This window comes from Panthera pardus, unplaced genomic scaffold (assembly GCF_024362965.1).
Source record: "Panthera pardus isolate Hobbes unplaced genomic scaffold, ASM2436296v1 HiC_scaffold_10, whole genome shotgun sequence".
In the NCBI taxonomy this organism is placed as follows: domain Eukaryota; kingdom Metazoa; phylum Chordata; class Mammalia; order Carnivora; family Felidae; genus Panthera; species Panthera pardus.
The window spans coordinates 63,467,883-63,493,341 of NW_026526655.1; the positions used below are offsets into that span (position 1 = coordinate 63,467,883).

Genomic DNA, 25,459 nt, shown 5'->3' on the forward strand with positions numbered 1-25,459 from the left:
GTTAGTCAATAATTTGAGACGAATCATTGTAATAGACACAGGCAAATTATATGTACTTAGATTATTTGGCTATATGTATATTATTTTAAAGGCTGTAAGAATACTTGAAAACAAGTTTTCTCAAATTTTTCAATCTCCTTCTTAAATTATAATAACCCTGGCAAAAGTGTTTATTCGACAAAGGTATTTGATAAAGTTAGCACGATTTTTTAATTAACAGAAGATGATTAGGTTTTATGGACAGTTGTTTACTTCATATAGCTTTACCATAATTTCTTAAGGATATATCTATATCTAAGATCAGCACTATTAGTTTCAATAAAATTCAAAATAACACAAAAACGAAAGAGATAGGCGAGGAATCAACAGATGTAGCTATATTTCTTCCTAGGGACACAGATCCTCAAATCTATTGTGGGCATCTTACTTTCACATAAGGTGCCCATCTATCCCCACCCTCAAAGCCTTTCTTAATCTCTGAACTTAATTCTTCAACCTGAGAGTCTTACATTCAAGCCCAAACTCCTCTTCATTTGACACTTTTCATGGCAGTTTTCTTATTGAGCCTTAATTGGGGTCATATTGTCTTATTCCTTTACTAAATTACAAGCTTCTTAAAGATAGTGAGTGTATATTATTTGTGTTTGCATCAACTTGAGCACTTAGGCCAGTACCCTGCACCTATTAGGATATCAGGAGATTTAAAAACTAGGATGATAATTGAATTTCTACAATGAAATAAGCCCAAACCACAAGATTTATCAAAGCAAATAAGTCATAGAGTATTTTAATTACAAGCACATCCATTATGCATGATGTAATTTCAAACTGTCTTTAAAAAATTTTTAATGAGAATCCGTTTTGGAAGTAATTATAAACCTTTATTCGCAGTGACAAATGTGGAATAAAGTACAGTCTTCCTTATGATCTTATGACTATGACAGAAGGGTTATTAAAGTTCTCTCCTGGTTTTAATATATTAGGAATGAATAAATATCCAGTAGAGTTGGTTTAAGTAAATTTCATAGAAAAATACTTAGGAGCAGCAGGATGAATCACACAGAGAGCAAGCATGGCTGCTTACTGCATCTTGCCATTAAGGACTCAACTTCTCTTCTAAATCTAGAAATAGTTATTTCATCTATGTCCATGGTGCTGCCACCAATAATGACAAGATGCCTATATAAGGAGTCTAGTGAAGCTCCAGGGGACAAAGAACCAAACACGACGTTGAAATTTCAAATGTAACAGTATCAATCATATTTGACTTTTGCATTTTTTATGTTTTTTTCTAGTTTCTGTTACTATTTGACAACAAAAGCGAGAGAAGAAGGAAGAAAGGAAGGAAGGAAGGAAGGAAATAAAGGAAGGAAGGAAGGAAGGAAGGAAGGAAGGAAGGAAGGAAGGAAGAGAAGGAAAATAAAATCTGATTTTGTTGTTGCTGTTGAAACTGGCAGTGGCCCGGCATAGCTGTAGAGATCAGATCCCTGGAGATCTGGAGATCAGATTCCCACAGCGTTCTCCTGATGCTGAGGAAACTCAAAAGGGAACCATTTACATAAGGAGGAAACCTAAATCAAATATAAAGACTAGTTAGAGAAATAAAAATGCTCCATATAATATTCTACTTATCAGCATTGTGAATTAGAATGGAATAGTTAAACTCAATTAAATTTAAATCAGTGTAATATTTAAAATATGCCACTTTATATTCTGTCTCCAGTTAAGAGAGAAAAAAGAAGGGGAAAAAAATGACAGGGAAGCCATTGTGATTTTGTGAAAGCTCCAAGAAAATTAGATCTTATGCTTATATTAAGACTGCTCAATGGTAATTACATTAGGATTTTTAAGATTTAAATTAACTAATTTTTTAAAAAGGAACAACGGGATTAGGGTTGATAAAATTTAATGTATGGAATTTCTAATCTCAAGTAATATTTTAAAGTACTTTAAATATGTGGGATATTGTGATCTCAAGTAGATTTTAAAGCATTTTAAAAGTTAACTAAATTTGCCAAACACTGGCAAAATCCTTTCTTTTTCTCATTTTATGGAGAAATTCTAACCTTAATGTGTTACTTGGGAAGTATGCTATCTCAGGTTCCAATGCAAAATGTTTACTTACATAAAGGAATTATCTCCACCTTGTGGTCTCTCAGAGTTTCGACTCTGAACATTTAGAAGAGATGGTTGCATAAAGAGCTTGTACTTTCAAACACTAGGTGGGCTCACCAGGGACCAAGGTCTCCCAGTTGCTGGTAACTAGGTAACGTTTCTTCTCACTCTCCAAGCTGTGCTTTGGGTTGCCATCAGTAGAGTCAGATCTTAGCTATAATGCTGACAAAATTAAGTGGAGGATTAGGGGACACCCTCAGGCAAAAGGTGCCAGTCTCTGATACTGAGACATCTCTCTCAGGGAAACAAACAAAGTAGGATCTGTATGAAATCAAGTCAAGGTCAAAAGTTTGAAACCCACCACTTCATCACAGCTAACTTAGAAGATAGGGTTTCAGCATTGATTAAGAGGACAGAGATAGGACCCTTACAAATGGCTATCACTATATGTTCATTTGGAGAATCTCTGCTCCTTTATCATAGTTCTCATTTCTTATCATCAAATCTTGAAGTCGTTATTGAGGCAGGAGACCCCTATGGATTGGCACGCAGAAATCACTGTAACAAAGCACAGAAAGCAGAACATAAGATTTAAGTAGGTAGGAGGTTTTATTTTCACCTGACCTATAAAAGGAGACGGAAGGAAGGAAACTGAGAAAAGTGCAGTGTCTACCATTGAACCATCTGCACAGTAGACGAGCTCAGTATTTTTTTAAATAAATGTTTTGTTGCATGTATGCACCATGGGCATAAAAGCTCCATTCATTCTTTCATCCAATAAATACTGATTGTACAGCTATTGTGTGCCAGGGATTGTGTTATGGATGCAGAGATGAACAAGAGCCACTGTCCCTCTCCCTGCCCTGGAGTTGCAAGCAGGATTCTTTTTTTTTCTAACAGGATACTTCTTTACATATAATAAACTTGACATTGCTACAATAAAGGCAGGAATCTGTAGTAAGAGAACACATCAACTTTTATAATTTTACCCCTCTCCGTGAGTTACTGGTTTGCTACATATACAGGGAAGATGAATAAATTATCTTTAGCCTTTTTTTAGATGACTAAATTTGTCTTTAGCTTTGCAAAACTCAAAGGAAAAATTCTTCTATACATAATGGCTTTATATTTTGCTTTCTTCTATTATTCTTTTAGCTATATCAAGTAAGTCAATTACTTAGGGACAGATTTTCTAGTTTTTGCAATCATTCAGGCTTGATGGTGCATTTGGCGGGGGGCGGGGGGGACAGTCAGGGAACAGTTTCCTTTAAATCAAACTTCTAGTGAAAGGGGACAAAGGAAAATTACTCAAATCAATTAAATTTTGCCTCTTGTTAGTTTATCTTGGAATGATAACTCCTGGAAAAAATCACTTCATGTTATTTTAAAATGTCTTAAGTATTGTTGTTTAGGGTGAGGGATACCTTCAAGAATCTGAAGACCAGAGAAATTTCTGTCATGTCAGGCTGTGAGTGAGCTGTTTTGTGGGGCAGTGGTTCCAGAAAATGTTGGAGTTTAATGTGCCTGATGGTAGAGCACAGCTGACACTTTCTAAACCTATAATCATGGAATCCTAGGCTCGTAGAGTCCTGGAGATTGCATACTGCCCGGAATCTCGCATACTGGGCTTTACTACTAGAATTACCTGAGGAGTGGTGGTTTTTTTTTTTTTTTGTCATCTAATATTTATTGAACATTTATTACATGCCAAGTTTTATGCCAAACACTTTATATAGTTCTAGAAGGGGAAGAGAAATTTGAAGTCAGAGTTCAGGATGATGGTCTCAGATAATGGTCTCTTTGCCCTATCTATTTGAATTCATGTCTGAGTCCTAGAGAGAGAAGGATTATAGCAGGAAGCAGACAGAAGTAATTTTCACACAAAATCTATGAGAGATTTTGGGACCCCAAAGTAGTGCCCCTCAGGAGCTACCATGACTAAGTATGATACCAAGGAAATATGTCTCTTGTTGAGCACCATGCACGGTGTCCCATGGACATGAAATGATTTCAGGGGACAGTCAACCACGTGCAGCCCTTACAAGGAGGAGAATGCAGTGGAGGTAGTGTCAGAGCCTGTTGGCATTTCATGGGCGACATTGCTGATGAGAAAGAGAGGGAAAATGTTTGCATTTCTGATATGGCCCAGATCAGCTATGTGGGGACACTTGAAGATAACTCCTAGAAACTGCCACAGTTGTTGAGGACCCTTTCATAGAAGTAAGAGAGTAGCTGGGGTCACTGCAGAAGGGATGGAGAGCCCACAATAGCAGTGAGAATGAAACAGAGAAAAATGTAACACCTAGATATTTATGACAGGAAGGAATACTTCTGGTGGATGTTATAAGGATGTCAGAAGGACCTGCACTTACTCACAGAATATGTTCCCCTCTTCCTCATTATTCCATTGCACATAAAGTTGAAAATCTTAGTTAGACACCCTTTGAACTAGGATATGTAGACTGAAGATTATGTAAAAAGGGACAAGCAGAAGAAAAAGAACAAAGACACAAAAGAAAATAAAGTTTTTTTTCTAAGTGTAGAAAGCAACTAAAATTTATTCTCAATATATGTTCTAGAGATAGAACCACTAGTCATAAATATCAGTGACTTTTGAATTGTAGTTTTCCATTGGCTCTAATAGTGAATTTTATTCTTTGTAAATTTTTAAGTGTAGATAATTCTAAAAGCTTGTGAAACGTATGATTGCTTCATGCAGCCTCTAGGATAGCTCTGCTGTACCCTGAGATCCACATTAGTATCTTTTCAAACACCTTATTTTTAAACACAGATTCACACTCAGGCTTACTAAATTAGAATTTCTGGTGATAGGCCCCAGGAATCTATATTAAAAAATTTTTTTTAATGTTTATTTATTTTTGAGAGAGAGAGAGAGGCAGAGAGTTGAGCAGGGGAGTGGTAGAGAGAGAGAGGGAGACACAGCATCTGAAGCAGGCTCCAGGCTCCAGGCTCCAGGCTCCGAGATGCAGCACAGAGCCCGATGCAGGGCTTGAACCCATGACTGTGAGATCATGACCTGAGCCAAAGTTAGACAGTTAACTGACTGAGCCATCCAGGTGCCCCCCAGGAATTTATATATTTTTTTTCAACATTTTTTATTTATTTTTGGGACAGAGAGAGACAGAGCATGAACGGGGGAGGGGCAGAGAGAGAGGGAGACACAGAATTGGAAACAGGCTCCAGGCTCCGAGCCATCAGCCCAGAGCCCGACGCGGGGCTCGAACTCACGGACCGCGGGGCTCGAACTCACGGACCGCGAGATCGTGACCTGGCTGAAGTCGGACGCTTAACCGACTGCGCCACCCAGGCGCCCCAGGAATTTATATTTTTAATCATTGACCCACATGAGTCTGGCAAGCATCCTGATCTGGACACCAACCACTGTCTAAAACTGTAGAGGGTCTAAATTTTGCTGTAGTGCAAGGTATCAAGTTAGTCTGACACTGTTTCATGGATGCGGGCAGAATACACAAGAGCCCTGAGCCAGAGACAAAGAACTTTATTACTCACAGCAAGAGTAGTAGCCAGAGTGCATCATTTGCACTGGTTTCCCAGCCCAAACACCAGATTTAAAGAGAGCCAGATGATACTAGCAAATGAAGGGGGTATTTAAGAGAGGAATCCTGAACTTGAGGAACTTGATTCTTTTATAATGGGTAGTAAGCACATCTGCTTTCTTCTTGGGATGGAGACACCATCTTTGTCTTCCAAGGCTATTTGCTATGCAAACACCCTTGAAAAAAAAATACTCTAAATAAAGGTAGTCAGTGATTCTGTATAAGATGTGCAGAAATACAAGATACCCATAGAGAGTTATGTCCCTAAAACGACTTAGTCCAACAATCTCATTTTGAGGATGAGGTAACTGAGCCCCAGAGAGCTAAATTGCTTCGTGATGTATTCCATAGGTGGCTTCATTGGGTTCAATCAAGAACCCTGTTCTTTCCATGCTTGTTCTACTCATGCTTTCCCAGGCACCTCTCTTCCTCTCTGGTTGGAGGAATTGGTTTCCTAGAGTTAGTAAGCTGTGAGAGATTAAATTATTGGACAGAAGGATTTGCTACATGAGTGTATAGTAATGACAAGTGCACATGTTGAGGGCAGGCCAAGAGAGAATTTGAAATGGAGTTAACAAGAAATCCATCACCAGCCAAGCTGCCTTCCTCCAGCCTATTTGGCTTGCAACGATAATGACATAACATGACACAAAGCTTTATTTAAACTGAATTGGTAATGTGGTCTTTGACTTCGTAGGCAAAGGAAAATATTTGAAGTTCCTTGCTGTTGTCTGTTCGTGACATTCAGCTACCTAAAGGGTAGATTATTACATATTAATGAAAGAGAGCACTAATTCATAATTTTGTAATTCATCTGTTATAATATTTTAGTATATTTTAATAGAAAAAGTAAAAAAAAAATAATGCAAATCTATATAAGCCACCTAAAATCCTTTCTTACATGAAATCAGTAATAAATTTAATAAATGGTCCTAAAGATCAAGCAGTGAGTAATATCAGTAGTGAGGAAAACGATAGTAAAAATGATGGGGTTTGAATATAATATTTGCCTTCAAGAGGATAAAAATTTGTTAGCTTGACACTTTAATGACAACTAAAGAGAACAGAATAGAGAACTATTAAAATAATTTTCACTCATTACAAAGAATATGTAGAATTTAGAAATCTTGAATGGATTACCATATACTTCTGGGTACTAATTAAGAAAAGTCTTACAGAGAGCATGTAAATTATAACTATTGACACCATTTAATAAATTTTAATAATGACTTTGTCTTCTTTCAGATACACTGTCCTGCCTCAGAGCTTCAGGTAGTTTCTAGAAGGACATTTATGAAAGACATACCTTAAAATTTCTATGAGTCCTCAAATATGTAAATACCACTATAGCACAAATTTTTTTTAATTGGGGAGTTATTTTTTTGAAAGTTCCAACATATCTGTTACTCCCCTAGAGTTAACACATACTCACTGCGACATGAAAACCACAACCTCACCCTCAGATGTGTGTCCATCTAGCTCGTCCCTTCCAAGTCACGGCATGGTGGCAAGCAATTCAAAACCATTTCTTGCAAAACAACGCATCACTAACATCTTGTAGATCTTTGAGGTCACTCATAACCAATCAAACCATGACTTTTAAATCTGTGAATGCCAAAGGGTCTGCTGTATAATAAAAGAATAAATGCAAAAATGTCTGTGTGTACCTCTGGATGACTAATGTAATCCTTTCTCCCCTCAAGGACAAGGATATTCCTGTGGAAGAAGAAATTGAACCTGCCCCAGTTCGGAGGATTCTGAGATTCAATGCTCCAGAATGGCCCTACATGCTTGTAGGGGCTGTGGGCGCCTCTGTCAATGGTTCAGTCACACCTCTCTATGCCTTTTTATTCAGCCAGATTCTTGGGGTAAGCAAACAGCTGGGTTCACGTTATTCTCCTCACATTGTTTGTTTTTCTATCAGCGGGTATTGTCATTTTTGATAGGCTGGCTTTGTTGTTTTAATGGATGTAGCTTTATTTTCCTCACAAAGGACTAAAAGTGCCTTGATTTTCCATTGCACAGAAGACAAGAAGGTGAAGCTGAACACTCTCATTTGGGCTGGCAGGACGCTCATCCAGGCATCATGTCTGCGAAAAACTGCACTATGGCTGCAAATTTAGTGTTAGAAGAGGGCAATTTCCCTATATGCAAACAAAATCAGAATGCAAAGCAGGTTCGTCGAATAGTACAAAAGGATTTTAGGGCCGTTTTGATCTTGCTGAACAGCTGAGGTGCAGAGTTTGGCTTATAAAAGCAGGTGTTAGTGCATGTGTAATTCTCTTCTCTGCTGATTGCACCATTGAAATGGCAAGGTTGGGGAGGAAAGAGGAAAAGGAGGAGAGAAGTACAATAAGGCACGGATAAAGAATGAGCTTATTCCAATTTTCACTTCCTTAGGAGTTTTTGTATTCTCCATCTGACTTTGTTGCTACAATAAAAATTAACAATAATTACAAATATTAATTTACACTAAGCACATTATATATAATAGTTTACTAAATTTTCCTAGTTAACCATGTGAGGTAGGGATTCTTATTGTTCCTGTTTTAGCAAAAAAGCAAATCAAGTTATACAGAATTTAGGATAGCAAGTAATGGATCTGGGGTTCAAATCTGCAGAACCTGGAGAGCCAGGTTCTAACAAAACTTTATCATTGCAAAATTAGTTATCAAAACGCTGCCAAGTTTCCTTAGTTGAAATTTACGCCACCCCCCACAAATCCCGTGAGATCAACAAGGAGGCAAACCTAGAATCTAGATAACTTTTTAAATTTGTTTATGGTGAAGTAGGAATTAATTAGGTGGTAGGACCATGAGTAGGAGGCACCTTTTCCAAAGCCTAGCCTCAAGGATTTGCCAGTATACCACACAGCCAGAGCTTACTGAGAGTCCTGAGTTTTTCTTTTCCCCCACTAGTCTCTCTTTTGCGGCTTCTCTGGGAGGTCCCGACCAGAAAAATGTCCCCACAGGCATGAATCATACAGAAAGACCCAGAGAGTCCATAAACAAAATCAAGTCATTTGTGCAGGGAGGGCCTCAGTCGCCCTTTTAATTTTTATACTGCCCCCTTGTGGGAAGTGAGGAAATCATGTTAATTTCAGAGAAGTAGGAAACTGGAAACCGAGAACTTCAACTCTGGTAAATTGAATTTCTGGTTATGTAAAACCCTTTATGATGAAAATCCTTTAAATAATTAATTTATCATCCTTCATGTCTGGTAAGTACAATATTTTAAATGCAACATAAATGTTCTTTTTTGACTCAACAGATGTTTGTTGATCATCTTCCACAGACACTATGCTAGAAACTTGGGATTGCAGTATCAGTCATGGTGCCTTCTCTAATAGAGTTTCTAGTCTATGAGGAAGACAGACATTAAACACAAAAATCTATTCATAATTCAACAAATATGTATTAATCATTTATGGTTTGCCAGACATTATTGCTGGGCTTGAGGATAGACGGAGGAACAAGAAAACCAAAGCCCTTCCCTTCTCTCATAAAGCTGACATTCTAGTAGGGAAAGGCTCTGGAAATGCATCTCAGAGTAGTGATGAGGTGCAGAGGGTGTGGTGGGTAGGGTTGAATCTGTAAAGACAATTGCCCTAGATGTTTGCTTTTTAAAATAAATCCAGAATAACAGCTTCTTTGCTGATTCTCACTTTCTTAAAAAACAGAGTAAAGACTGTACTGAGCTTCACCCAAACCCTGTATATGAGCTCCTGTGGAAAGAGCCCTGGATTCCTAACCCAGAGATCTTTTTTTTTCTGAAACTGGCTCTTCTAGTTACTTATCAAGCACTGTATGCCTTGGGGTCATGCCATGCCATTTCTCTGGGCCTTAGGTTCCTCAACCACAAAAGGAAGGATTGACAAAAATGGTTTCTAAGATAACTGCCAGTTCCAAGAGTCTATGAAACGGCCAGGTCAGATAAAACCTGACGATTCAGCTGTAACACCTGCTCTCTAGAGCAGCTTCCAGTTGTTGGTAGTGACAATCGTTATGTGATTCTTCTGTTCACAACCAGAAATCCTAGGAAAAACTTGGCTTGAGCAATAAGGCTTTTCACTTAAGGGCTGCAGTTACCAGAGTAACAGGATCTGGTTAGTGGAATCCAAAGTTTGCTCTTGTTTAATGTTCTCACCGGGTTGTATTTTCTAAGAGAATGATGCTGAACAAAGTACTATTTTTCCTCTCTGATGAAGGAGATCATTCTGTTTGTCTCTTGCATAATTATCACATATTCATCAGTAGATTCATGATACTTTCATCTCATAGGATATAATCATGAGTCAGATAATAGTCTGTTTGTAATTGCGCTATTTTCATTCTGACATACCTAAAGGGCACAATACTAACATTTGGTGTATTGAGACCACAGTTTGGAACACAGACCCAGCAAACGATTGGACACTATTAGGATCCTGGTCTCTAATCTAGTGATGCATCAATACACACATAAAACATAATGTATCTGATTCACTTTCCATGGGTCTATTTGACTTGGAAAGTGTGCATGTGTTCCAAGCACAGCAATGTGGACGTAGCATGCTGGGAAAAAGCACGAGTTTTGGAGTCAGTCAGCCCTGGATTCGTATTAAGTCTCTGCTCTGTATTCTCTGTGTACATTTAGGCAAGTGGCTTTTCCTTGATGAGTCTTAGTTTCCTCATCTGTAATTTGGGACAAGAAAATCTACCTCACTGGGTTGTTTTAAGAAGCCTAATTTAAGGAAATCTTCACTGAAGTTAAAGTAGGTTAAGTTACACATTTGGCACCTGGTAAATAGCAAGAGTTTAATGAATATCTGTTTTCTCCTTAAACAAACTCACCATTATAAAAATGGCACAGATGTATTATAAAGGAGCCTACGGATGGGTAGCCTTTTGGGTTGATTTCAACAAGAACAAAACTCAGCAACAAAGAACTCATGGAGTAGAATTTTGTGAAAAGAAGTTATGGATAGCGAGATGCCCACTCTTGAACTGGACACTTGTATGGATTTAACATCAGCCAAACACTCTTTTTTTAACCCAGACAAGATGAGTCATGCCAAGAGCCAAGAGAGCTGGCAAGAAGAAAATCACTGGAATCTGAAAAAATAGGCCTTTCCCTACCTAATAATAACCACTAGCTAAATGAACTTGGACAGAAGTTTTGATGTTTGGGGCTCTGGTTTACCATCTCTAGAATAAGAGTTAAACTGGCTAATCTGCACTTCTATAGTCCTTTTGTCCATGATTATAATAGGTGACATGAGGAAGGAATGGAAATGTGGCATCACTGTTTGGGGTTTGGGGGATGTGTATAATGATTTTAAAAACCAAACTGCAACATGTCTTTAAACCCCTAAATTTATAAACTCTGTAAAGTAAACACATGAGTTATTCAATGCTGGGGAGAAAGACCTTGGAATCTTCCAATCCCACTTCCACCTGTATTAAGAACCATGAAGACCCTAGAAATTATCCTAGAAACAGTAGATTTTATTAATCTGGAACTCCCCTCTCCACTTTGGAATTTGATTATTTGAATAGGTTACTTTTGCTTTGCAAAAAAGGATTTGTTAATGGAGTAGTATACATTGTTTTCAAGAGATTTATTTGGTATATAACAGGCACTCAATAAATATGTATTGCATAAACGATTTCTTTTGAGCAACTGCTTGTTAGCATTGTTCTAGTTACTTAAATTAATTTAGAACAATAAATAAAGTTCTCTAATGTGTACGTTTTTGAACTCAAGTTTCCCTCACTTAAGCCCAAATTAGGAAGTTTTGTTGTACCTAAAATCTATTCATTATAGGGCACTATCATTAGAATATCCAGCTGTTCTTTCCATTTTCTTATTGCAACAGCGTAGTCCCCAATCAGTTACTTGAGCATACATCTGCAAGTTCAGAATACACTTATAAAGTATAGTTTACCATTTATTATGGACTAAAAAAAAATTCACGACTTCCATAGTTTTTTGGGGGGGAGTAGAGAATGTTTTCAACTTTTCCTGATTTGGAAACAACAACCTCTGGGGCATCTGGGTGGCTCAGTCGGTTAAGCATCTGACTTCGGCTCAGGTCATGATTTCATAGTTCGTGGCTTCCAGCCCCATGTCAGGCTCTGTGCTGGCAACTGAGAGCCTGGAGCCTGCTTTGGATTTTGTGTCTTCCTCTCTCTGTGTTCCTCCCCCACTTGTGCTCTCTCTCTCTCTCTCTCTTTCTCAAAAATAAACATAAAAAAAAAAAGAAACAACAATCTCAGCCTCAGATGGACAGAAAGTGTTCTTTCTCCTAAGCCAACTACAGTTAATGGCTAGTTGTTTTTTAAATGAAACTATTATTCATATATTATAAATATATATATTTTTATATATTTATTAATTATTATTTATATTATTATATATTATTTATATTATTATATTATATTATTATATATTATTTATTATATATAATATTTATATATAATATATGAATATGATCTATAAAAGTAATAACAGAGTACCTGAGTGGGAAAATCATCTTTATTGCTTCTGTTATGTGAGAAGGACAAAGGTCATGATAATACTTTGTGCTTTGTTCCAGAAAACATTCTTCCTTCCTTCCTTCCTTCCTTCCTTCCTTCCCTCCTTTCTTCCCTCCTTTCTTCCCTCCCTCCCTGCCTCCTTCCTCCCTCCCTTTCTTTGTTCCTTCCTTCCTCTCTTTTTTCTTTGCCTTATTACATACAAGATTTGAGATATTTAATGATACTTATCATCTGTATCAACGAAAAGCCAACACAATTGCCTACATCAGGCCAAGAAACAAGACAGAATTTCTGCAAATTGTAGATATTGGTTTTCATTTGCCAGGCTTCCTTCCCCACAAGGAATTAAAATACACATATTCATAGCTAACTTTGGTTTAATTACTGATATGTTCCCTTAACCTGATGGTTAAGAGAAATTCCTTTTAAACATATTTTATTTATTTTGCTATTGTTTGTAATACTAAAGTAACATGTTTGCTTACTTTCTTGCAAAGACTTTTTCACTTCTTGATAAAGAAGAACAAAGGTCACAGATCAATGTTGTGTGCCTGCTTTTTGTAGTATTGGGCTGTATATCCATTTGCACTCAGTTTCTGCAGGTAAGGAGTTTTATTTTTTTGTAAGTGATTTAGCTATTTTCTCCCTTTTCGTGTTAAAATATCACTAAAGATTCCTTTATGTTTTAGGGATATGCTTTTGCTAAATCGGGAGAACTCCTCACAAAAAGGCTACGTAAATTTGGTTTCAGAGCAATATTAGGACAAGACATTGGCTGGTTTGATGACCTGAGAAATAGCCCTGGGGCACTAACAACAAGGCTTGCTACAGATGCCTCTCAAGTTCAAGGGGTAAGCTATGGGGGGAAATCAGGGGTGTTATTAACTGGAGTAAATATTCTTTCCTTTGAGAATTATGAAAATTACCTATGTGTTTCCCATGAAATAGGAACTCATGGGACTGAGATGCCCCAGAGCCACATTTTCCACCATTTCCAATGCTGACAAACAACAGTGTGTCCCAGGCAATGTCCAGAATCAGTGCCATGAGTCCAAATCTGTCCGGGTTTTAGATTTTGTGGGAGTCTAGCAACTGAAAACTTTCCTGATACTCATTTCTCAGATCATTTTCAGGCCCAGAGGCTCAGATTCCACAAGACTTAATAGCTCCCCCCAGAAGGTGGAAGCAAAGCATGTGTGGAAGAAAGCCTCTTACATAGATGACCAGCATGCAGGTCTTAGGAAAAGAGAAGCTATTCTGAGCTGCCTCTGAAAAATGCCAGTAAGGAAACTGAAGGAAAGAAGTAAATGATTGCCATCTACAATCTTGAGGCATTCATAGAGACAGAGCTGTGGTTTCTCAACCTCAGAACCGGCAGCCTTGTTCAGGGGACTTATACATGTGTAAGGTGAGGCCATGCCTTTAGGAAACTAGGGGTTTGTATTAAGGTAACAAGAGTCAAATGTGCCGTCCAGAACCTCTACTCACTTTTTGTGGGAAGGAAGGAAGGAAGGAAGGAAGGAAGGAAGGAAAGAAGGAAAGAAGGAAAGAAGGAAAGAGAAAGAAAAAAGAAAACCACAGTTTATTTGTAAGGTTCTTGGAAGAAAAGAACGCCCTGGATTGATGGTGCTGTACTGTGTGTCTTGACTCAAAAATATGGACAATGATATGGGAGAATTTCTGAGGAACATGGAATCTTCTTCCTCAGAGCTTTTTTTCTATATATATATGTGCTTTTTACAGACTCCGGGTCACACTCCATGAATCATTTTGTAATCTTTCTGTTTTTTCCCTACAACAATCTGCTGTGAGCATATTTTGGCCGTTACATATTTTTCTACAGTAGATTTTTGACGGCTGCATAGTTCATCATTTTAATGTATCATCATTAAAGAATTCCTTATTTAAATGTTTTTTCTTTCTGTTTTTTTCCCCCTTATAAGCAACTTCTATCATTTTACATCAAGCTTGGCACATCCTTATTCATTTTTTTGTTTTGTTCTCAAAATAAAATCACTGGATCAGAGTATACGATCATTTTGAAGGGTTTTAATGTGCATTGTCTTACTGCTTGGAGAAAGTGTGTAGCAATTTCACTTTTACCAACTGAGTATTCTAGTGTCCAGTTTACCTGACACTGAAGTTTAGGTTAAATAAATAAGCTATAAACTTATCTCTTCTATTTTTGCATCCTTCAGTCTGCAAGGTGCTTTTTAAAAAAATTTTCTTAATGTTTGTCTATTCTTGAGAGAAAGAGAGCGTGAGTGGGGGAGGGGCAGAGAGAGAGGGAGATAGAATCCGAAACAGGCTTCAGGCTCTGAGCTGTCAGCACAGTGGGGCTCGAATCCACAAACTGTGAGATCATGACCTGAGCCAAAGTCAGATGCTCAACGCTCAACCAACTGAGCCACCCAGCTGTCCCGAGCAGATTCTCTTAAACAACACAAAAAAACTTAAAGTAGACTTGTCAGACTACATAAAAACTTAAAACTTTTGTATAAACAAATGGTAAAAACTAGAAAAATATTTATAACAAAAATTAATACACCTGATAACTCTAATATGTGTAGTGCTCTAAAATTGGTTAGAGAACAAAAATAAACAAAATAATAAAGGTTAAAAAATAGTATATGGACAAACCACAAAAAAGAAATGCAGCAGGACAATGAACAAATGAAGAATTGCACAACCTTATTAATAGAAAAATACTAATAAAAGAATGAAGCACCATTTTCCACCTATAAAAACAATTGTGAATGACAACTTCCTATATTTGTGAGGATGAGAAGAAATGGACGCACTCATAAAATATTGGTTATAGTTTGAATTCTTTCAACATTTTTTAGAGAATAATCAGGTATGCAAATCCTGTGACTAAAATTTGTATGAGTTAATTCTCTCCTATTTTGTGACAATATGCATTCAAGGGTATTTTTTATATTGGTCAAAAAATTAATAAAATCCCCTGGAAACTACCTGAATATCCACCAGTGGGAAAATAGTTGAGTGAATACATCCCTACTAAGGAATATTAGGCAGCTATCTTTAAAGGTGTTAATGTAATGATCCGGAAGGATGGTTATGTTACAAGAAGTGAAAAAAAATCAAAGTACAAAGTAGTATCTAGACTGATCCCTTTTTGTGAAAATGTTTATTATTATATATGTGTATATATTTTGTGTCTTGAGCTGTATTACTTTAAAAAAATTTTTTAAATATTGATTGAATATAATGTTAAAAGAAAAAATAAGGATATCCCAAAGAACTATTTAGCTATTTTTCAAATTCTCTATAATGCCTAACTGTCCTTGCCAACCCGAAATTCTTTTGTTCTTTTTAACAGTGGTAAAATATACAAATCATAAAATTTACCATTTTACCCATTTTTAAGTGTACAATTCAGTGGTATTAAGTATATTTACATTGTTATGCAACATCACCACTATCCATATCTAGAACTTGTCATCATCCCAAATTGAAGCTCTATATCCATTAAATATTAACTTCCCATCCCATTCTCGTCCCAGGCCCTGATAAAACCACCATCACACGCTGGCTCTATGAATTTGACTATTCCAGGAACTTCATATAAGTAGAATCATACGATATTTGTCCTTTTGTGGCTGGTGTATTTCGCTTAGCTTAATGTCCTCAGGGTACATCCATGTTGTAGCATGTGTCAGAATTTCATTTCTTTTTTAAGTCTTGAATAATATGCCATTGTTTGTATAGATCACATTTTGTTTATCCACTTATCTGTCAATCAACTTGGCACTTGGGCTCCTTCTGCCTTTTGGCTATTGTGGATAATGCTGCTATAAATATAGGTGTATAAGTGAATTCCAAATTTAACTTTGACTCCTGTGTTCAAGGAAGTTATTATCAATACATGGGAGGGAATTCTTTGGACCACAGAGTTCATATTCCATTTGAATCTTCAATATAATATGCAGAGGTAAATTATTCTTGCATCGCATTTCCTTAGCACCTATGGTTACCTACTAGCTTACCTGTGGTTGTTTTAAATAATGCTAAAGCCTCTACAATTTTGACAAAAGGCATTGCAGTTGTACCCATGCAAGTCTTTTCTACACAGAAGGTGCCAACCTTTGGTCACATCTGCATAACTGCAACTGAAAGAAGAGTTGGAACCATCAAATAATTTTCATTATAAATAATAATCACTATGAGTGTCCGTTCTCCACTTATATTGAGACTGAACCCTTTTTGTCCATTTCGTGTTGACTGAACAGCCAGCTATTAAGTCAGGATGTGATTTTGTACTGATGAACAAGCTAATTTCATTGAGAAAGAACGTGCTCTCTTATAATAGTCTTGTACAAATTTTAAAAGTATAATTACAGAACAATCATCAGTCTTCACTGAATAATCAGAAATATTACCATATGACCAATGCCTGGGCATTTCCAAGCAGACCAAATGCATAGGCATGTGAAAAATATGCAGCCCACACTTAGCTGAATTAATCTCACACTGACTGCTCGAGCTCTGACACCCATGAAATGAGATTAGACAATAGATGAGCTTCCAAAAAACCATGAATAAAAGGGACTTTTATTAACCCAACCTTCAAATGCATTAGGGAGTTCATTATTTTAAAAAAATCTTTCTAAACATAGAACTACCAAATGACCCAGTAAATCCACTCCTAGGTATATATATCCAGAAGAATGAAGACAGGGACACAAATGGATATTTGTACATCAGTGTTCATTCATAGCAGCAGTATCCATATGGTCAAAAGGTGAAAACAACCCAAGTGTCCATCAACAGATGAATGGATAAACACAATGTGATATATACATATAATGAAATATTATTCAGCTTTTAAAGGAATGAAAGTCTGATATATGCTACAACATGGATGGACCTTGAAAATATTAAGCTTAATAAAATAAGTTAGACACAGAAAGATATTGTATGATTCCATTCAGGTACCTAGAAGAGGCAAATTTATAGAGGCAGAAAGAAGAATAGAGGTTGTCAGGGGCTAGGGAGAAGGAGGAGGGGGGGTTATATTTAATGGGTACAGAGTTCTTGTTGTAGATGATAAAACGAGTTTGGACAGGTGCCTGAGTGACTCACTTGTTTAATTGTCCAACTCTTGATTTCAGCTCAGGTCATGATTTATGGGATTCTCTCTCTCCCTGTCTCTCTCTCTGTCCCTACCTCACTTGTGTGTATGCTGGCTCATCTTCTCTCTCTCAAAGAAAAAAAAAGATTTTGGATATAGATGGTGGTGATGTTTACACAATACTGTGAATGTATTTAATGCCACTGAATTGTACACTTAGAAATGGCTAAAACGATAAACATCATGTTATGTATATTTTATCAGAATAATTTTTTAAAATAATCTTTTTAGTATAAAATTGCCTTTTCGTATAGTGGTATTTGTTGAAAGAGACTGTGTGTCTCAGATTGGTTGATTGCTTTTGGTTTGCAGGCGACTGGCTCTCAAATCGGGATGATGGTCAATTCCTTCACTAACATCACTGTGGCCATGATCATTGCCTTCATCTTTAGCTGGAAGCTAAGCCTGGTTATAGTGTGCTTCTTCCCCTTCTTGGCTTTATCGGGAGCCATACAGATCAGAATGTTGACAGGATTTGCCACTCAAGACAAGCAGGCTCTGGAGATAGCGGGCCAGGTAATCTTACAGACCCAATTTTCAAACTGCTTACAGCTAAGTGGCTGTCAGACAAACCATTGAGAATGAGTTGTACAAAGAGACTTAAGAAAGCTGTTAGGCTACAAACGTTGATCTTTGGAAACCTCCCACTAGCCTTTTTTATATGTGCCTTTGCCCCAAGGCCGTGACAACAAAGCTGTGATGCTGTGAGTGTAAACAGGTGTAGAGAAACAGTGGGGCAAACACAGAGGGTTACATGTTCAATTTCTTCTCCAATGGTTATTTCCTCCACATTCTAGTTTGGTGTATTCTTATTTGCAAGAGTGGAGAGTTCACCTTTCCGTCTACTTGGTTTTTTTTAGCTAAATGTTTTTCCCAGGTCATGCTGCCCACACAGAGAGGAGCCACCATCTTTTTAATGGCAGATAATTTTAATTTTCACACTTCACTGTCTGCTAGACTTAGGACAAATGTCTTTCCCAAATAGAACTATGAGATGCAATTTAGTTCTCAAATACTCTTAGGTTTCAGCGATGCACTTTTAAAAGTGTGTTCTAATGAGTGTCTTGTACCAGGGGTAAATGAGGAGATGGTGGCATAGATATTTATCAGGTATAAGAAATCATGTACACACACATACACACCTTTATTCTCTTAACAAATTTACTGTTATCTAGGTTTCGTGTCTTAAGAGAAGAGATGTAAACATTGCCCAAGTAGACAGAAGCCAAAAAGTTTCATATGCCAATGGGAGAAAGTAGCCCACCTTTGTGCTACTTTAGGACAGGATGCTAATTCAGAAACAGTGATTATTTACCATAGTGTATGGATTGAAACAACTACAAATTCATAGTATAGACTAAAAGATAAACTTCATACTTATATAATATTTGGTCAGATTATTTTTTAAGAAAATAGAATCATATTTTAAATTTGTATTATTAAATATATTTTGTCTCAGAAGACATCTACAGATATTGTTTTGGACATTTCAATAGATTACCAAAAAAGCTAAGAAGTTTTCAAGGATAAGCGTGTGTACATTTGTTCTCTTCTCTCTTCTACAAGTGGAGGCAAAAAAAAAAACAAAACATGTTAGTATTAATTAGAACTTGAGTTTAACTGCTTCATGAGCCAGGTAGGTTGATGTCCGACACGTTCTTTGTGTTCCTAGATGATGCCTCCATCACAGATTTGTACCACATTTTGCCATTTACACCACATTAAGTCCATGTAGCAACTGACATGTCATGAGAGTAGTTATTTCTGCTCTTTAATTCCTAAGACTCCTTTTCATTCTCCAGGTTACAAATGAAGCTCTCAATAATATCCGCACTGTTGCTGGAATTGGAAAAGAGAGGCAGTTTATTAAAGCATTTGAGATTGAGCTGGAGAAGCCATTCAAGACAGCCTTTCGAAAAGCAAACGTTTATGGATTCTGCTATGGTTTTTCCCAGTGCATAGTGTTTGTTGCTAACTCTGCTTCCTACAGATATGGAGCTTACTTAATCCTCAATGAGGGGCTCCATTTCAGCTATGTGTTCAGGTGAGGACTATCATGCCAAGGTCATAAAAGATCGACACTCTAGGGAGGAATGGCCTGGTTCCATCAGGCAGCTCTTGCTGCTTAACAAACCATACCAAATTTGATATCTTGAACAGTTGGGATTGATTATTTCTGAAGATTCTATGGGCTGTCAGGGTGTTCTTCAGAACTGGACTGATTCAGTCAGGCTTCTGAGTGGGCTTCTGTCTCCACCTGACTTCTCTAGCAGGTTGGCTTGTTTTCTTCATATTATGGTCTCAGTACTCCAAGTACAACAGAAGAGAGTAAGCCCCAATGCCCAAGGTGAAACACTTGAAAAGTGTTTGCATTTTCTAATATCTCTGTGGCCAAGGCAAGTCATACAACCAAACCCAGATTTAAAAAAAAAGAGAATGAAATCTACTTTTCAATGATAGGATCCGATTGTGTTTCTCCTTTATTGTCACACTGTTGTCACACACACACTTCTGATCCCTGATTGGGTGTCCTACAGTTCAACTTAATTCTGATACCTTCTACCTGGAGACAGCATTGAACCCCAGAGCCTAAGGATGCAGTCCTGTAAGACTGTCCAAAACACCTTCCTCAGACTCTTTCTTCAGACACCCTACCTTTCTCTGGAGGTGAGGGGCTGGGATAGGACTGAAATTTCCAATTTCTACCTCTAATTGTGTGGTTGCCTCCCTTGGCAACTGCTACCAGCCCCTATCCTTAGGTTAATAGGGGCCTTCCAAAGTCACTTCATTAACACAACAAAAGACACCTTGATGGTTCTCCAAATTTAGGAACTTCCAAGGGTTTAACAGTTGTGCCAGGAATAGGAGCCAAAAACCAAATACATGTTTCTTAGTATAAATCATAATATCACAGAGGAGTAAAAAAGCCATATTGTAAAGGGATGTGTACAGAGTAATAGGATAAATGAACCATTGATACAGTTTATTATACTGGTTAATGCTGAGGAAATCTAATGCTGAGGAAATCTTGGATCAGATGGTTCATAGAACCATCTTATTAGAACTCTGCCTCTTGCAAGGAAGACATATTTCCAGCTGAATCCTCCTAGGTAGAGACAGCAAAGGCCAGGACAGGGGAACTATGTTCCTTTCTTATAGTTCAAGCCGGCTCTCCTGATAAGATTAGCTTTGAGTTCAGTGTCTCACATTTCTAGAGGTGAGAGCCAAAGTGTGTCAGGGTACCAAAGGACTGGATACTCATGTATATGGGTGTAGCGGGGGTGTTAGAGGGATGAGGGCAAGGTGGTCTGAGAAAGCCTTGGAGGACATTAGGAAAAGTGGTCCCAATAGAAATCTGTTCTTTTGGGTTTGTCCTCAAGCCATGAGTTCTGTCTTCTTGCCTTCTATCTTCCTTTTAGAAATACAGGAGAAATTTCTTCTCCTGCCCTACTATACCCACTCCAATCAGGAAAGCTTCTTTTCCAAATTTTTGCATACTGAGAGCTGTTAATCCAAATCAGAAATCACAGACTGTTGACTTCTTAGTTTATGTCAGAAATTTGAAGAATTATTGGACAATATGTAAAAATTGGGAAACTATACAAAATCCCCAACTTCTGGCTTCTCTTTAAAAACTGACTCCCTCTCTCTCTCCTTCTCACTCCCCACCCCCGTGCTGTCTCTCAAAAATAAATAAACATTAATTTTTTTTTTAAACTGAAAGATCATCTTCCACCATTTCCCATTTTATTCCAGGTGCTTTTCATTGCTTTAAGCTTTGGGCTGGGATCCTGGAGATGTTTGGCCTAAAAGAATTCCTGCTTATGAACGAGCCGTTCATAAGGCACAAACACTCTCCCCTCCACCACCGCAGAAGCAGGCCTTCTGGGCGTGGTGATGCAGATGGTCAGCTTGGATGCCCCTCACATCATCATCTATATAGCACCAGAGCTCTCTCTCACCATATTTATCACTCATTTATCCCTTCACGCATTTCCTCATTAATTTTGCACATGTTGAATATGTTAGAAGTTGGGATAAGTACTGTAGAAGCAAACGGACAATTTTATCTTTCTCATGGTGTCTGAAGTGTGAATGACACCCATGCTTGGTACTAGTGATGCTTCACTAATCATTATCTTTTATGCACTTATTATAGATTCGAAAAATGTTAGCTTTGTAAGAACTCAACCCGATCTGATGATCTTTCAAGCCCCCTTCCTCCTTTTTTAAAAATTCTCAGGAAATTTTTTTTCCCAAACAAACCTTTGAAAAAGAGGCCATTGTAGCTAAAGCAGGGTTTGGAGGTGTGAATCCCCCTCGTTCAATTTTCCCCTCACCATGTTGACATAGAACACCTCGGAAAACTACCAGTGTCTCCAAGCCCCCATTCCCAACAAGTCGAAGGTGACCTGCTCAAAGTTGCTCAGTTCTTTCCTAGTAGAACCAGGGCCGGGCCCCCAGACATCTGCCCCTTAGGCTGTCACACCAACCATGCCACACTCCTTCTCTACCTGGGTGTCTGTCCAATTACAGGGTGATCTCTTCAGTGATACTAAGTGCGACAGCTTTTGGAAAAGCCTCTGCTTACACCCCTAGTTATGCCAAAGCTAAAATATCAGCTGCACGCTTTTTTCAACTGCTGGACCGACAACCCCCAATTAATGTGTACAGTAGTGCAGGTGAAAAGTGGGTAAGTACTGAGGGAATAGGAGGGAGGTGGAGGAGGACTGTGCACGTGTGTGTGGTGTGTATGTGTGTGAACAGCTAGTCATACAATACTACCTAGCACTTTCCTGCAGTATATGGGTTCATTCACATGAATGTAGAATACACAGACAATAGATTTATAAGTGTAAAGGAATGAAGTAAATTAGCATTAAAGTTTATTCACAAGTCTGGCATTTGAATAAGGCAATGATATCCAGTGAATGCTGAATTCTGTGTAATATAAAGCACACTGAGTTCCAGAATGAATGAAACTGGATATCTTTTGAGACCTACCCAACCACCATGTTTTCTAATGTTCTGGTATGGAATGTAGAAAAACCAGTTATTCCTGTCCAATAATATTGATTTAATTCATGTTTATCTAGATTAATGTGGACTCCCTGAAAACCAATTTGATATCAACAAAATATCTTTTCTTCTAATTGATAGTCCCAACAGGTATTTTTTTTATCTTCCCCGACTATTTAAAAAAATTTTTTTTTAATGTTTATTTTTGAGAGAGAGAGAGAGAGAGAGGGAGGGAGGTAGAGGGGGAGGGCAGAGAGAGAGAGGGAGACACAAAATCCCAAGCAGGCTCCAGACTCTGAGCTGTCAGCACAGAGCTCTATGCTGGACTTTAACTCAGGAGCTGTGAGATCATGACCTGAGCCGAAGTCGGACCCCTAATGGACTGAGCCACTCAGGAACCCCCCGCCCAACTATTTTTTAATGTTTTTATTTTATTTTATTTATTTTTTATTTTATTTATTTTTTATTTTTTTATTTTTGAAGGAGAGAGACAGAGCATGAGCAGGGGAGGAGCAGAGAGAGAGGGAGACACAGAATTCGAAGCAGGCTCGAAGCTCTAAGCTGTCAGCACAGAGCCCTATGTGGGGCTCGAACCCACAAACTATGAGATCATGACCTGAGCCAAAGCCGGACGCTCAACCGACTGAGCCAACCAGGCGCCCCAATTTTTTAATATTCCAGTGTGTTCAAGAGAGCAAAACAAAACTAAACCCTAGTAAAGCTGAACTAAATTCAGAAATCCTTGTAAATTGATCAAATGACCTGTTCCTCCTTCAGCTCAATAAAAGTGAAGCTTCTGCATTATTAAAGTCTATCCATTTCTAAAATTCATAATTCAGGTAGTACAACTGAAGGTACTGCCTTTTCCATATAGGCTCAAGTAACTTTCTGAGTCATTTGAAGTTTAATGCTATTATTTGAAATCTTTAGGGGAAGCAGAACTATAAGGGTTTGGACAGTTACTGGCTTCTGTGATGGAATCATGTCTACTAGTTGTTCTCTTCCATTCAGAATAAATGGATGACAAGGAAATCCCATTAGGTTAGAATGGGAATGAGAGGTCACATGTCTTTAATTTCATTGTTCAAGCATCCCTTTGTTCTATACCTGCCAGAATCGGGAACAGAATGCCATTTCATTAAATGGCTGTCTTTATACTTCACAACATGGCAGCATGCAGTTGAAGGTATCTTAAGCAAGGATTTAAAACTCAGATTTAGGTACATTTTTCAGTATTCTAGATTCTAATAGGAGCACATGTAACTCCAATCTTCCCATCCACAGGACAACTTCCAAGGCCAGATTGACTTTGTTGACTGCAAATTTACATATCCTTCTCGACCTAATGTACAAGTTCTGAATGGTCTCTCAGTATCGGTTCGTCCAGGTCAAACACTGGCATTTGTTGGAAGCAGCGGATGTGGCAAAAGCACCAGCATTCAGCTTTTGGAACGTTTCTATGATCCTGACGAAGGGAAGGTGGTAAGCAGTGCAAATGCTTTTGAGAATTTTGCTTTCTGCAGAATATCTCCAACCCCTTAAAAGTGGTTTTCAAGATTACACCTCGCCAGACTCACTGTAACGTGCTTGCCTCGGACACTTTCCCTTATGGGTATTGTCTAGTTCCAGTCATTTGCTGGTTGACCTGATTCTACCTTACAATTTCTAATACCATATACTTCCCAGTTCCAGATGGTCTGCTGACCAGTTAGACAAAGAAAACTGGGCACACTGCAAAGCTGGAGATGAGTGTGTTTAACAGAAGCATTTGCTTACCTGTAAATGGAGCAGAATGTGCAAACAAATCAGGAAGCTAATGACCGCGAATGGAAAAAATGACAGGGGTGATGAAGAGCGCAATGATAAATGAGCAAGAGAGGGAATTTAGTATGAACAATCTGAGACAACCCTGGTTCAAGAAGCTTAAGTGTAGATAATGTAAAGAACTCAAATTGGTAGTTATGTGCCATAAAGCTTTGGCAAGGATATTTGAAAAACTGGTGAATTGCTTTGCTTCTTATTTTCTGGAGCATTTCTTTCCCTTTTCTTTCTTTCCAAATAATATATGCAGAGGAATACAAAATAAAATAGGAAAGATTTGTAATAGAAAGCAACCCCTTATGCTACCCTTTCCACCACTCCCCATTTCTCTGCTCAAAGACAACTATTTTTAACTATTTGATGTTTTTAGGTCTTTCAATGATTACCTCAATGTCTCTAAGTAATATGGTTATGCCGCTGTTTCACGATTTAACAAATTTAGACTCTTTATTGACTTATTCTTAAGAGATGGAAATTTAGCTTACCCTCAACACTTCCCCTTTTTTATGCACCTCCTCCCAATATATATATATATCACTTTTAAAAGTTTCTGTTTGTAAATTTAATTAATATAATTCTGCTTCTTTTCTACACCTACAGATAGCATCTCTTGAATTCTTATTTCCTAAAATAAGAGTAACAATTCTATGTCTATTTTCACCTCTTCCTCCTTCCTCTTATTTCCCCATTCCTAATAACTATACTTTTATATTATCAAAATGCAAAACACTAACATTCTGTTTATAACATTTATTATCTTTAATTCTGGGCTGACTCTAAAAGTTAACAATCAACTAACAACTTTTATTATGATTATGTAAATATTGTTCATTCCATTATCAAGTAGTGAGATACATCAGCATTACATTTTCTTTCTTGATTGTTTTTATGAAAGGCTTTTTTCTGGCATCCTCTGCCTTTATCAAATCCTTATATCCTTCCAATGTCTCTATCCTGCTACCTTTTCTGAGGGACATGCTTCTTACTCTCATGTCTACAACTGCCTGGGCTAATTACAACCTGTGCCTGTTGAACAGTTGTCACCCTGAGTTTCCTGAATGTTTTCTTGGATTAGATCCATTATTTCCTAATTCCCCATCATCCTCTTTCTTGGGTTTCACTTTCCTTTTGTTGGAGTGCATCCACCAGTAGTTTTCTTTCTTTTTTTTTATTTTTTTATTTTTTTTAACGTTTATTTATTTTTGAGACAGAGAGAGACAGAGCATGAATGGGGGAGGGTCAGAGAGAGAGGG

At 37.7% G+C, this 25,459-nt stretch overlaps 1 protein-coding gene across 5 annotated transcripts in view; it reads left to right on the forward strand.

Annotated features, from left to right (window-relative positions):
- Positions 1-25,459, forward strand: part of ABCB11 (ATP binding cassette subfamily B member 11) — a 90,272-nt gene that overhangs the window by 58,273 nt on the left and 6,540 nt on the right. For 4 of the 5 annotated variants that reach the window (XM_053907976.1, XM_053907984.1, XM_053907982.1 and 1 more), the window contains 7 exons: positions 7,397-7,561; positions 12,709-12,813; positions 12,901-13,062; positions 17,679-17,882; positions 19,169-19,410; positions 21,903-22,059; positions 23,670-23,867. In XM_053907976.1, coding sequence (XP_053763951.1) covers positions 7,397-7,561; positions 12,709-12,813; positions 12,901-13,062; positions 17,679-17,882; positions 19,169-19,410; positions 21,903-22,059; positions 23,670-23,867 — 1,233 coding nt within the window. Of the gene's footprint in view, positions 1-7,396; positions 7,562-7,718; positions 11,904-12,708; positions 12,814-12,900; positions 13,063-17,678; positions 17,883-19,168; positions 19,411-21,902; positions 22,060-23,669; positions 23,868-25,459 lie in introns of those variants that run through there. The other variant, XM_053907992.1, reaches the window with a different exon arrangement.